The sequence below is a fragment of the Sciurus vulgaris genome, assembly GCF_902686455.1.
Source record: "Sciurus vulgaris genome assembly, chromosome: 18".
Taxonomy (NCBI): domain Eukaryota; kingdom Metazoa; phylum Chordata; class Mammalia; order Rodentia; family Sciuridae; genus Sciurus; species Sciurus vulgaris.
Window position 1 is genome coordinate 5713525 of NC_136479.1, and position 14227 is coordinate 5727751.

The 14227-nt window shown below is 47.0% G+C and overlaps 1 protein-coding gene across 42 annotated transcripts in view; it reads left to right on the forward strand.

Moving 5' to 3' along the window:
- Positions 1-14227, forward strand: part of RBFOX1 (RNA binding fox-1 homolog 1) — a 1434211-nt gene that overhangs the window by 1091591 nt on the left and 328393 nt on the right. For 3 of the 42 annotated variants that reach the window (XM_079121734.1, XM_079121712.1, XM_079121710.1), the window contains exon 1: positions 4756-4980. The exons of 32 other annotated variants lie outside the window; for them this stretch is intronic. In XM_079121734.1, the coding sequence (XP_078977860.1) occupies positions 4837-4980 (144 nt within the window). In that variant the 5' untranslated portion in view covers positions 4756-4836. Of the gene's footprint in view, positions 1-4285; positions 4309-4737; positions 4981-14227 lie in introns of those variants that run through there. 7 more of the 42 variants (XM_079121720.1, XM_079121719.1, XM_079121735.1 and 4 more) reach the window with 6 other exon arrangements.

A 14227-nucleotide genomic window follows, 5' to 3' on the forward strand; every position in this document is an offset into this window, starting at 1 on the left:
GAGCTTTGGTAGTGAGTGCCAGCTGGGAGCTGCCTGTGTCTGTGCTTCTGGTTTTGCAAGCAAGGCTTGCTTTTAGTCCTGGGCTCACTGACAACCCACAGCCAGGCTAGAAAACTCAAGGACTTTGAGGGTCCTGTGCATAGAAGCAGACTCTAATCTCTGGCCTCAATTCTGTCATTGCATGCAAAGCAGTTGTCACCGAGTGTTTGGACCTGGTTCTGCCTGAGATGCAGCCACTTCTCTGAGGGAGGAATGTGTGCTCCCTGGAGTGATAGTGCATCCTCAGCTCTCTGAGTCGGTGCTGAGAGTGAGCCTGCTTTTCCCCGGGAGCTAGATCTGAAGGATGGAGCTTCTGCAGAACAACTCAGAGGAACCATCTGGAGCAGAGACCCCATTTTAGAGGACTAGGGACTGGCTTAGCATAGACAGAGCTAAAAGGAAAACTCAATCCTTAGACCACTGAGCAGAAAGAGACGGCAAGAGGTCAGTTAGTCCAAATTCCTATTGCATGGATCCATCCATCCAACCATCCACCCAGCAATTTAGTATTTTCCAAGTGCCTACTGTATGTCAGGCACTGTATTAAACTCTGTATGTCCAGTGGTCAAAGCTGCAGATGAAACTATGCAGGTGAAACTTCACCACTAGAAGTTCCCAGCTTTCCAATGCAATTTAGTAGTTGGGCCACAGAAAGCTCCAGAATTTATATACTAGACAACTCTGAGGCTTGGCAACAAAATGGGAGGGGCGAGGGTGCAGGAGGCTCCCTTGAAGCACAAACTGCATTTTTTTTTTTAAGGTAGTGCTCCCTGGGACGCGCCCACTCCTGGTTTCCCGAATCCCTGATCCTGACCTGCCTTTTCCTTCCTCCTCAGCAGTCATTACCTTCTATTATGCAGCACAGTTTACTTATTTCTTATCTGTGTTGTTTATTTTCTACCTCCTCCCCCACTAGAATATACACTCTGATATCAGGGGCATTTCTTTGCCCTCCCCTCTGATACAGCCCCAGGGGCTAGACCAGCACTCAGGATGAGGTCAGGACTAACTAAATAGCATTTGAGTGTTTGAACGAGTAAGTCAGTCAAAATACCTGGGATAGGGATAATAAATAACAAGTTTTTCTAAAGATACTTTAATTCTCCATTTATTGAAGATTGCGACTGTGTAGTTACCCATATTCAAATATGGAAGTCAGACTGAAATACTTCTAAGACACATCTGGGCATTGCCACCGAGCTAATCCTAGTGTAATCACACTTAAGATCAAGACGTCCTTCTTTCTGTAACTAGAGTCCTTCTTGCTCTGAGGCAGGGCAACTTCCATAGAAAGCATCCATTTGTGAACTGGTTGCTATTTTGACAGCCTTAGGAAGTTATAGTAAGGACTTGTGAGAGAGGAAAAAAAAACCTATTTCCTCTCTTCTCTTAAATCAATGGCAAATTTGGGGAAAGAAAAATGTTTCAATGACTATTGTGTGGGTCATTGGAAGAAGACATTATTCATTGCTACTTTTCTGCACCCCTTTGGCTTCCCACAGGGTACGTGTGGTCATTATCCAATTAACAGTCTTTGCAGCTGAAAGGCCAGGGCAGCCCTTGAATGCACACACAGTGTACACACCCAGGAGACATGGAGGGCCCAGGCATTCTTTGTAGAGAGAGACAAGAGTATTTACTTTCCCGACTTCCCCCATTAATTGATGTTGAAGGATCATTCCGGAGCAAGTGGCATTGATGCGGCTCTTTGGTACTCTGTTAAGATGGAATTCAAATTCTGTATCCCCAGATGCTGCCTAAAAGACTTGACAAAGTTTTGTCATCAAGAGAGAAAAATAATAGTTGCAGATAGAATGCTTCCATTTGACTTGGGAGGTCTTTGGATATTCTTCTCCTGATTGTCACTGTGATGTCATCCATGGTGAAGTGACCCCTGTACTCCCTTTCTGTAGCTGCGTGTTTGTGCAGTGGTGTCCTGTGCTGGTGTGTGCTCTGCAGGGAAGCTGGTGCTTGGTTGTCTGGAGAACAGATCTGGGCTCTGGATAATCCTGCCATGGCTTTGGAATATCTGGATGCTATGGTTTTACTTTACATACTTCTAAATGGGCCTGACTCGGAAGACCTAAGTTTGAGGCGAAGTCTGAGTCATTATTGCAAAGCGGGTCTGTAGAAATCCAATCAGCACTGAGAGTTTTCAAGTTTGGGAGGAAATGGAGCTGGAAAATCTGTGTTGAATCAGGGCAGCTGAGAGTAGCTATTGGTTCCTTACATAATGTATTTGTTTTTCATTAAATCACTCAGATAAGGTCTTATTAAAGTGCCATGTATTATTTATCACGTTTCTCATGAAAATGAGCTGAAGGGAAAATCCTGTCCTTTCTTGGGCACTTCAGGCTTTTCCAATGTCAGCTGGCCAACGCCTGTCAATCTGGCAAATTGCTTGAGGCAAGAGGAAGGACTGGAAAATGGTTTGGAAAGACACAATCTTTGGTTTTTAATTCCATGTGTTGGTGGTAAGGTTTTTTGTTTTTTTTTTTTTGTTTTTTTTTTTTTTTCCCTCTTTGGCTTTGTGAATTTCAAAAGGAGAATGAATAAATGAATGAATAAATAAATAAATAAAAAGTCAGAAAAGGAGAAAGAGGGAACCAGTTCATTTGCAGATCAGAGCTTGTCTGATGAACCTGACTTCTGAGATAACATGTAGGCAAGCATTTTTCAAACTAACGTCTGCCATCCTCTTCCCCGCAAAGGAGCCCAAAGTCTTAGGCTGTCGTCTCTGGATTCCCCGATCACCTTCTGTTTAGGATTGGAGGGTTTTAAACAGGCTACTGTGTACCTATTAAATTGATGGGATGTGGGAGCCCAGTGTGGTTGGGGATTGTTTTTGCAAGGTGGAAAGTAGAAGCCGGCTGGTTGGGGGCCCAGTGTTTGGCATAGTAAAGATTTTATAGTATTTATGGCATTTCACAGCAGAACAACACAAAATAGAGCTATGGAATAATTAATTTCCTTTTCTTCAGAAAGCCTTTTCTTCGATTAGCCTACAAAGTGACTCCCAAGACTCAGTTCAGAAGGTATCCTTCTGCTGAGAGGTGGGGTTGAGCCCAGGGAGGGGTCAGTGGAGATGATCCTGGTGGACAGTTCCTAGGTCCTGCCCTAAATGCTCTTTCCTGAGAGAACCCCATCTCTTCTCGGGAATGAACCTGTCCTGCAGGGCAGCGACACATCCTCAGCAAGGTATTTCAAGGAGCCCAACGATCAGAAAAGATACTGTTCAGGCACCTGGTCTCTTACTCTGAAAATAAAAAAGAAAATCCAACCACTGGGTCAAAATCTATATAAAAAAAAAATATGGCTACTACTCCTGATCATGATTTTACTCTTGCCAAGAATTTTTCTCCCCCGTGGGGACCAAGGACGAGTTAGAGTCTTAATATTTTCTTTTGATTTGTAGATCACATCATGTTTTATTGCACACAGACTAACGAAATCTACTAATGAATAATTATTACTTCATAAAATAAAGGGGAGGGGGAGATCCGCTTGCCAGAGTAGAATGTTAATTTGGCCAAGGAGGGCTGGCCAGGCAAGGAGAAAAAAAATTAAATAAACCATTGTAATTTGCTTGCTGCAGCGGACTAGTGATCTCTTATCAGACAGGGACTTCCCCACCCTGTGCATTTGTAATTGGAGAAGAGTGGGGGCTCTGGGCTAGGAGAAGCCCCCTTGCATTCATCGGCAGCCGGCGTGTTAGTGCGAGAGGCTTGATTTCCACGCCAGCCTGGGCGGACTCTCCCCTCCAGCGGCTGGGCTCGGGGCTGCCCGCCCAGCCAAGGCGAGGCCAGAGGGAAGCTGCGCCCAGGTCGCGGCAGGGGGCCTGGGCTCCTCTGCTTCCCCCGCTCCCTCTGCCCGGCGCCCGGCCCCGGCGGCTCTGCACTCAGGCTTCTTACAAAGGGGAATCCCTTTTCTGTGTTTATTTGTCGAGGAGTCGGGCAAACAAACCGCCACGGAGAGCTCCACTCCGGGTCCCAGCTGGGCAGTCGCGTTCATGGCCCAGCTCGCCCGGATGCTGGTGATGTAGGGCGCGCGCTCGCGGCTCGCCAGCCCTCCCCAGGCGACGACTTTTAGCAGACACAATTTAAATTTTGTTGAGTCGTTAAAAAAAAAAGAAAAAAGAAAGAAAAAAAAAAAAAAAGCTAAGGGGGTAAAAGAAACACACACACACACACGCACACACACGCCTGGCCCTGGACCCATTTGACAAATGAGAAGACACGCAGCATCCGCGCCAACGGAGTGAGCCTCAGTGTGAGTCAAATTCTCTCCTCTCTCCCTCCCCCTCCCTCCTGGCCTCCCTCCTCTCTCTCTCTCTCTCTCTCTCTCTCTCTCTCTCTCTCTCTCTCTCTCTCTCTCTCTCTCTCTCTCTCTCTCGCCTTAACCCCTTCCATCCAGCGTCTAGGGCAGGGCATCCTCGCCCCTATACCTTTCCTACAAGTGGCCTGGGCTGGGTGCTGGCCTCTTCGCGGGGGCGTGGGCTGGGGGGACCTTGCACTTTAAGCGAGGTCGCAAAGCAGGCCCGAGGACCAGAGGAGCGGCGCCGCTGCGAAGGAAGCCAACTAGTTCCTGCTTCTCGCAAGTGCCTGAGTTGGAGGCAGAAGCACGCAGGGACCTAGCAAAGCGAAGGCAAGGAAAGCCAGGGAGGAGGGACTCCGGGTGCGGTGGGGGGAGGAGAGAGCGGAGAGGAGCGGCAGCCACCGGTGTCTGACTTAGATAATCGGCAAAATTAAAAAGAAAGAAAAACATTGTAGCGACCGAGGCAGAAAGCAACGTGATTGCATGCGAGCGTCCTCACTCGTGCTCGGCGGGCGCCAGAGAGACACGATGCAGCATCCTCTGACGGGGGCCACCTGCGTGGCGCTCCCCAACGTGGGCATGTGTCCCCAGCTCTCGTGTGCCTTGACTTTTATGTACTTACAGCAGGTAAGGCGCGCGTCTTCTCTCGGTGGCGGCTGCCCGGCTCGGCCAGACTCGGTACCGCGTCGGTGGGCTGCACTCGGTGCCCTTCGGGGCTGGGGAGGGGGCTCCTGCGCTTGGACGCCCAGGGTGGGAGGCAGCCTCGGGCTCGGGCTCGCTGGAGCCCGGGCGCCCCGCGCCAACCTTTTCTTTTCTTTTCTTTTCTTTCTTTTTTCTTTTTTCATTTTTTTTTTTTTTTTTTTTTTTTTTTCCTTGCACCTGTCTGAATACTTGGCCGGATTCGGGATTCTGGATTCCGAGCCTGGGTACCTGGAGTTGAAATAAATGGGAAATTGCCTTTTTTAAAAATAGCGTCTTTCTCATGTCAGAGTCCAGTGGTTATCCGAGCCTAAGACCCTTTTGATGCGGAGAGTTTGGATCTTTGTGGAGGCATTCCAGGTGGCTGATAATTTAGCTGATTTAATGGGGAGTGAAATAAAAAGGTGTGTGTGTGTGTGTGTGCGTGTGTGTGTGAAGTGTTTCTTAAGTTTGTGTGGTTGTGTATTCAGTGCACATGGGATGGGAGCGTTTGGATTTCTGGAGCGTGTCAGCCCCTGAATCTGCCTTCAAACTCACCAGCAATGCTGTGCTGAAGGTGAGCGGGTTAGGGTGCAGGCTTTGTGGTATGTGAAAAGGTGTTTTTGTGATTGTTGTTTATTTGTTTGGTTCCCCTGACCCCCTTAGTGGGCTCCTTGTGGTGTTCTATGTGTGCTCTATTTCCTGTTCCATGTACATTGCAGAATCTTCAGATATGTGACTGTCTTTCTCTGGGTGTTTCCCTGGGACCCTATCTGTCTCTCTCTCTCCCTCTTACTAGAAGGGACACTGCCTGAGTTGGTCCAGGCTTGGGAATTAGCTCAGCACTACCCTGTGGGTGACAGGCCAGCCCTGTCATTGGGCAAGGGCTGTGGGAGTGAATTGGCAGGGTCAGAAAGGTTTTATCATACAGATGGAAGCCTCTTTCCTCCCAAGATCCCCATCCCATTCTGTGAAGTTTGTGGAAATTGTGATCTTCTTGTCTGCTTTTCTGTTGACTGGACCAAGGGTACCATTTGTTAACATGTGTGTGTTTGTGTGTTAACTGAACTTCGTTTGCAAGAGTTGAGGGGCCTCTTTCCTCCAAGACCCTCAGTTTCAATCTGTGATATGGTGATATGTATATTTATAAAATGTCAGGGTTCTGTTTTGAACATTTGGACGTTGTTGTCAAGTTGATTCCTCCAGAAAATATTTCTTAGGCATTTTTTCTGTTGCAAGTCTTTTTTGAGAACATACTTAAATGGGGGAAATTTTGGTTTATCCTTTTAAATACTGCTTTAGCCCATTTTTCATTTAGTAAATCATGCCAAGAAACATTTCTCAAGTATTGATAACGTATTATATGATTCATCTGCTTCTACTATTTCTGCACCTTTGCTGTGAATGTGGTGTGTGTGTGTGTGTGTGTGTGTGTTTGTGTGTGTGTGTGTGTTTTGCATCAGTTACCCACCAGAAGAGAATCCTAATGAGCTTTTCCACAGATGCTGTCCTCACTTGGATTGAATCAAATTATTAAGATGAGTTGATCTTTTGCTTCCTACATTCACTTCTTTCATGTTATTTATTAATCTTTTGGAACAGAATTGCCTAACAAGTAGAATGTGATATTCAGGGTTCTCAGATTCTTTGTGTGTTTGCTTGCGTGTGTGTGTATGTGTTTGTGTTTAATTCCTCTGCGTCTTTGCCTTCTAAATGGTTAAACTGGTCTGCTCATTTAGGAACAACTTAGGGAAGAAGCCAATGACTTTGAGTGAGAGGTTATTCTTGCCAGGAAAAGGACGAGTATCTAGGATAAATACAAGGACTCTGAGCATCTTCTAGGCAGTCTCTCCCCCAAGGGAAAACACCCAGCTCTGGAAAGAGGGGGCTCACAGGAAGTGTTGGCAGCCATAACAAATATTTAGAAGTGATTAAATCAACATGGCGCTTCCATATGAAGATAGATGGAAGGTGGGTTTTGAAATGTATTTGGGAATGCCCCTCAGTTGAAAAGACTTGTGATGCTTTCAGTGAACGGATCCCTAATGTGATGCTGAGACATGATGTCAGAACAGGGTGTGTGTGCTGTGTATTCTCTCTGGGTTTCACTAAATGCCTGAAGTGTAGGGCAGGCAGGCATTTATTTTTGCTTCTCTTATTTAGAATCAAGTTCTCTAGCTGTGGTTCTCCCCATCCTGAAGGCTTACTATCAGGGCAGGAGGGATGTGCCTTGGGGTCCTCTCTCTGGCCATTACTGTCATGATGGTTTGTGTCTGAGTCTCAAGGTATTGCTTTTAGCAAATCAGACAATTGGCTGATTAAGAGTGTGAAATAGTTCACTCTAATCTCCACACACTGCTCACCGATACAGATTACACTACTACATTTTTATCTGCTTTTAATCTATAGCTAGCGTATCTCTAATTTTGATGAACAGAGAAGTAAACTCACCAAGTATGTTGGCCAAATGAATGAGTCAGACAGCATTTAGGAGAAATAACATCTCCATTGGAAACATTCTATTTTATATTATTTAGAAGTAGGCATATTTCAGAAATCTTTGTCATTCAAATCACCCACATCTCATAAAATAAACACAGCTATCTTATTTTGGAGCATTTATCTCTGTGCTTTATAAATGCATACATGCTGATCAGGGGCCACCAAATCTCCACTGAAATATATTTTCCTGGAATTAAGTTTCACATGGGGCTTATTTCATATTCCACGTCTAAAATGGCTTCATCATGGACTTTCTTTGCCCCCATCTCAATACCCAGCCTTTCTTCCTACAGTCTCCCGGATCTGTGCCTAGGACAACTCATAAAAGCAAGCAGAAATCAATCAGGATGCCTCAGCACATGCGTCTACTCCAAGTGACCTGCTGAAGAGGACGTAACCCTTTGGCCGCAAATCACTTATTTATTCCGGCCAATGCAGAGGCAACTTTGGTGCTTGCATTGTTTGACTTTTTTCGTTTATTTATGTTTCCCAGTAACTTTCCTTTAGGTCGATGTTTTCTTCCAGTTCAACTCTGTTTTTTTCTTTTTTCCTCCATGTTTCTCTATCTTAACATCCGAGGTGTTACTAACATGGGGAATGGCCAGATGGGGGGGGGTCATGTTGTCCTTTTGGCATCCAGACGTGGGATCCAGCGATGTCATCCTGCATCCATACACCTGCAGGGCCCATACAGGCATGATGTATATCTCTAATATAGAGCATCCGTTTGTGGGTAGAGGCCACTCTCAGATGGAAGGAGCCAGGGATCCCTGGAGCAGCTGACTTGAATCTCGTGTCCAGAGAAAGTCCCTGCTTCCACTTCTGCGCTTGATGTACTGCAGTGGCTTCATCCTGCCGTCTTTGATGGCAAATATTCTTCCTTCAACTCAACTCTATACTTACATAGCCACAGTACAGAATATTCCCAGAGTGCTCTAGGAGGGACTCATTTAAATGTTCTTGCTTTGAGGAAAAATTCTAAATACAAATTCCAAATTTGGAAGTTGATGACCAGTAAGAAAGAAAGAGGATTTTTTTTTTTTCACAGAGGAAAATAGAAAAGAACCACAGGCAGACATACACACATGCATACCCACAACACCACAACCGCAGGATGTGTTTCCACCCGAAGTCACCTGGAGGCGAACACAGCACTCATTGGTGCTCAGGTTTGGTTAAGGCCATAGCAGTACAGGATGAGGTCTGCTTTCTGGTGCAGACTCCCCCCAGAGCTGCGTTTCTTACTGCTTTTTAACTGCTGAAAAAGGATCAGGAGCACATTGACTTCTTTTTCTCTGTTCCTGAACCACCATTAGTGTCTCCCAGTTCTGAGCATGCTCCTCATCCAAGACCTGTTCGCTCAGAACCTTTTAATCAGCCTAAATTTAACAACAAGTCAAATACTTAAAATCCACCTGTAAGGGGGGAAAGAGGGGCCTCTAAAGTGGGCCATGCCACTGTCAATATCCTAAGATTGGTAATTTTTCCCACTTAATGATGATCCATGTGGTTTGTTTTAAATAGTGAAGTGGTTTGTACAAAGGGTAATTCCTGGTAAATGAAGTCATTGCTCACTGTGGACATCTTCAGATCGAAAGCAATTGAACTGAAACCTGCATATCAACCCTTTCTGTCTTTAATTAGAAAGTGGTTCTCGGTGTAGAGAATCACCCGGGAAGACTGGCTCTCACACTCAGGCTGGGGGGATAGCGCCGCAGAGCACCCAGCGTTACATTTTGGGCAGCGTTAGGTAGGCCGTAACAATTGTGGCTGTGCAGAAAAGTCCAGTTCGCATGGCAGTGGCTTACCTTGTGTCACTCAGCCCGATGATTTACGGGGGGACAAATGGCGTTTTATCTCCTGTTTTCCCTCTTGTCTTCATCCTGGGTTGATTTATTAGATAGTGCTGCGGATTGAGGGTATTCAACGGTGTCAATAAGGCAGAAGAGAATCGGGGTAGATTATCTTCACGTCTGAATTGGTTAAAGGAATCTAAGAGGCTGGAATGAGCACATTTCCAGGCCCAGGGGCCTGTCGATTAGAAGATGTGTCCTTGGATCTCTTTCTAGAGAGATCCTGGGTCATAAACCAGTTCATTAACCAATCTTCCCCGGTTTCTCTGATCATTTCTAATTAAGGAGAGAAGGCACCAGTTGTGGGGAAACGTGGCCAGAGAAGCCCCTGTTCTCAGGTGGGCTGGATCCATTCTGTGGCGGGAGCCTACGGGCAGGGGTCGCTGACAGGAGATTGGGTTCCTCCTCTGGACTGCAGGTGACTTCGGTTGCATCTGTGTTAAAACTACTTAATGAAACATCCGTTTGTAAAATCCATGAGCATCCGTCTGTCCTCAGACCTGAGTCTCGCGCCACCCGACTGCTCTGCCTGCCATTTCCAGGCGGTTTCCGTGTCAGAACATGCCATCGGCCGCTTCGGCCGTTGCCTGAGTGGAGAGAGCCTGTGTCGTTAGCGCTCAGGCGCCATCTGTTTTCCTTACAGCTGGCCCTTGAGTAATTGTCCAGTAGCTGATGGACTGAGGGTAGACAGTCTTTTTTAGGGTTTTCTGATTCATTGAACCAAGCTCTCTGCCCCTGGAGGAAACATAATGCTTGTTTATTCATATTGGCAGGGTAGAAACAGTGTAGTTTGTCAGGCAAATAATAGTCTTTTGGAAGAGGGAGAAATGGCAACATTGTAAACAAAATCAGGTTAGTGCTTCTGTGCCTGAGGGGGTTGGGCCATGAGCAGGAGATGCCATCCTGGGAAGGAGGCGGGGCTGGTAGGCATAGGCCACGATGGTCCCTCCTCTGAGAGCTTTCTGTGAACAGAGAGAGGTGTCTCAGTGTGCTGTTTAATTCAGTTAAGAAAAACAAAGTTTCATTCATCAATAAAGTTTTCTATTTCCAGTGCCGCCCAAAGAACTTTGCAGGGCTGAGCGTTGGCCTGTGGTTGGCAGCATGATGAGGCCGGCCTCCTCCAGCCCTATTGAGAGAAGCTGCGTCTGATGGGGTCAGCTCTTAGGCACAGTGGCTCATAAGGGCATCTGCCCTTCTACCATGTGGAGTCCCAGTTCTGATTCCTCCAGTGTCAATTTACATTTCTTGTATTTGTTAAGGGCTTGGCAGTGTATTGAGCATCTTTGCTGTGCCTTGACTGGCCTGGTAGACTGTAAGCCACATGAGGACAGACACTGTTCCATTTGATTTCTGAACCTCACCCACAACACATAGAACAAAGTTGGATGTATGCAGTAGTTGCTCAATGCAAAAGGGGGAGGAATGCATGAATCAGTAGGACATTCGAGAAGCGTTCAGCCAGGCGAGGCAGTGTTGCCACCCGTTTTTACCTATTTATCATTACTCATTCCGTCATGTGTTCATTCTTTCATTGATTTACGTAGAAATTGTCTCCAGGCATAGTTTTTCTGCAACTAAGTTAGGAAAGACTGCTGGCACTGTGGAGAAAATGTCCTGGTAAAACAAGGGGAGAAGCCACAAAGGAGATGTTTTCAGATTGTAAGACCTGTGCGGGAAATGAGGAGAACAGTGGACACAGGACAGACAGACCTCGGAGGAGGCGGTGGCCTGGGGGCACCGGGCAGGTACAGGCTGAGGAAGTGCCCCAGGAGTGGAGAGCAGCCAGGGCCCGAGTCTGGCCCACAGAAGCGGGAGGATGAGACTCAGGGACACAGGGAGAGGGTAAAGCAGCGGGGTCTGGTCTTAGCCCAGGTGGTTTAGTCTCTGTGAACCGAGCTGGGCTTTCTCTTGGGCTCTAGGGCCATTTTGAAAGGAGGGGAGCAGAAAGGGAAAGGGGTGGAAATGAGGTCTCCCTGAACCAGCGAGACAAGGCCATTGCAGAGCTGTGGGAAAACCACCCCTGGACATTTGGAACCAAGTTTGGGGATAGGCAGTGGAGACAGGTTTTGATCAGAACTGTAAAGAGGGACGCTCATCCTGGGGCGCTGAGGGTGCCGTTGACATCTTTCTCAAGATCCTAAGGTTCTTAGTAGGTGAGAGGGTTCAGGTGAAAATAACAGCCTTTGGGCCTCCAAACATTCTTCTGCTAATTGTCACCAACCTATTCATTAGCACAGTTGACAGCTACTGAATAATTTTAAAATGAGCTTATATTTTATACTTACAAGTAAAGTTGTCCAAACCCCCCCAAAAAAGTGATTGAATCCCAGCTTCAATATCATTTTTCCGATTCATGGAAATAAACCTGTGTCCATTCACATGATCATTGATTCATTCCACCTCTCTTGAACTCTTCGAGGTACCAGCGACCCTCCTGGAGTCTCCCAGTAAGCAAAGCAAAGGTCCCTGTTGTCAGGGTCAGTCCACTGTGTTGTCCATCTGGCTACCATTCCCAATTCATGCGTAAAGTGCCACACTTGGGAGAAGGTGGGCTGAACCCACTGCATTCCTTGCAATCCTCTGCCAAGTGGGGCCTGGAATCGCTCCTTCCTCCCCTGACCCAGTCTGCAGAGATCAAGACTGCAGTTAGCTTGAGTCCCCTCCTCTCTGCCCGCCAGGACAGGCACCCAGAGCAGGCAGCAGAGGAAAGCAGCCCCACGTTGAACAGCTCCATCAGGAACAGGGTTTGAGGCCGCAGGGCTGGGCTGGGGTGCCGTCTCTGTGGCCTTCGGCACTCGGCCACGCTCCATCCGAGAACATTCTCGCCCCGTTCTGATCCCGTTTTATGTTGTGTTTCAGCACATACACAGAATCAAAATTAGGGAGCGGAGCCGGAGTGAAAAGCATTTAAGAGCCGAGTGTGTATTCCTAGGGATGTAATGACTTTTTTTTTTCATTTGCAGCTATGGAACAAAGTACAGGCAGCTGTGGGATTGAAGGGCCTCAGATTTCCTAAGACTGATGAGTAAATGCACAAAAGGTTTAGTCTTAACAAGCCTTTTCTTTTTTGGTGTTTGATGTTTGGCTGGGATTCACTGCGAGAACTAGATTTCTGTTATCAAAAACAACAGCGAATGTCCTGGTCTTCCCTTCACCAGTTCTGCTCTGCTGCTCTGCCTGAATCCAGTCCCCAGACACGCTCTGCTCTCCTGGAAGGGTGAGAACTGGGAGATGTCCCCTGCCAGTGGCATCTAAAAGCAGAAGGAACAGTGAGGCCTATACTTGCCTATCCTATGGTCCTTCTCAAGTGTCTTTCAAAATTCAAATGAGAAAGTCTCTCTTTACCTAGAATGGTGGGTGTTAGCTGCCCCCAAACATGGTGTTTTAAAAAATAAGGTGTTTTTGGAGTTGTCTTGGACCAGAAGTCACGATCTGAAGGCTCTCTACACATCTGTGTCATTCATGAGCTGATCTGACCCGGTCGAACAGGTCACTTTACATGATTTGGGGGCTCTCTTGCTTCTTCAGAAAAGCAGGGCTGAGACTCACCATTTTGTACCCTTCTTTGCACGAGTCAGCAAGAGGTGGCTTGGTGCTTGGGATGTGGTGGGCAGATCATAGATGTTTGTTAAAGAAATGGAGGCGACACGGTGAAGTGAATTCTGGTTCTGGAAGCTCCCTGTGAACTTTTATCGTCCATTTGTCCCAAATCAACATAATAAATGCACCCATGGTCTGCCATGGACACAGACCCCAAAAGTTTAGGAGTCCCTCTCAGGTTCCCTTGGTCCCTCCCAGGTCCCTTGGTCCCTCCTGCCTATTCTGCTCTCTCCTGCCCCTTCCTCCCATGATCTGTCAGCCAAGCTGCTGGTTGGATTGGAATCTGGCTACACAGCTCAATTAATGCTCCATGGCAGGAGGAGGCAAAATAAAAGTGGTCTTGCTCTCGTCAGTAGCAAAGTTATTTACTTTCAAAAGTGACAGAATCACACTGCAGGGGCTTCATTTATTTCTGTTCGGAATGTCATTATTCTGTGACGCAGGAGACTCGGGCACATGTAGAAGTTGATTCCCATAAGCTGTAACAGGCCAGAGCCTGCAAACGAGCAGACTGTCGATGGGGCTCTGTGCTGCCCATGTGCTTGGCCTGGATCTCGGGCTCAGCTTGGGGATGGGCTGCTGATGGGGCCAGGTGTCCCTGTCCTAGGAGAGGAAGTGCATCCCAGCTGCCTGGTCATTCGCCCTCTTATTCTGTGGGAGAATGGGGTGGACTCCTGGCTGCACGTCTCACTTCATCTGGCTTGCTCCTGGAATGTCTCGAAACAGAAAGCTCCTCCTAAAATGGCTTTGCCTTTGATCTAATCACCCTGGCTTCTTAGGCGCTCACGGCCGGCCCATCCAGATCATCTGAATAGCACTGTACAGTATGTGTGTCTGAGTGTGTGTGTGTGTGTGTGTATGCGTGTGTGGGCACTTTCTTCCTTTATCCTTCTTCCCCCTTAAGGGTTGGTAATGAGCAGTTAAGCGAGAAGGTAGTGAGTGGAGAAATTCCCTCCTCTCCCTGCAATGGCAGATCCTTCCACTGGGGGTCTCCGTCCCAAACATGTGACTCAGGATTCTTGAGCACTTTCTTTTTTCTTTTTCTTTTTCCTTTTTCTCCTTTAGGCCCTTTGTGGTTCCATTAAAAAAAGAAAAAAAAAGAAGAAAAAAAAAAAAGGAGAACTCTTTCTATCAGCAATCGGAGTTACCGCATGAGGCCATTTAGGGACCCAGAGAATCCCGCTGTCCTCAACACGACAAGGATAATAATAAAATAATGAGATAATCAATAACTTTTATGG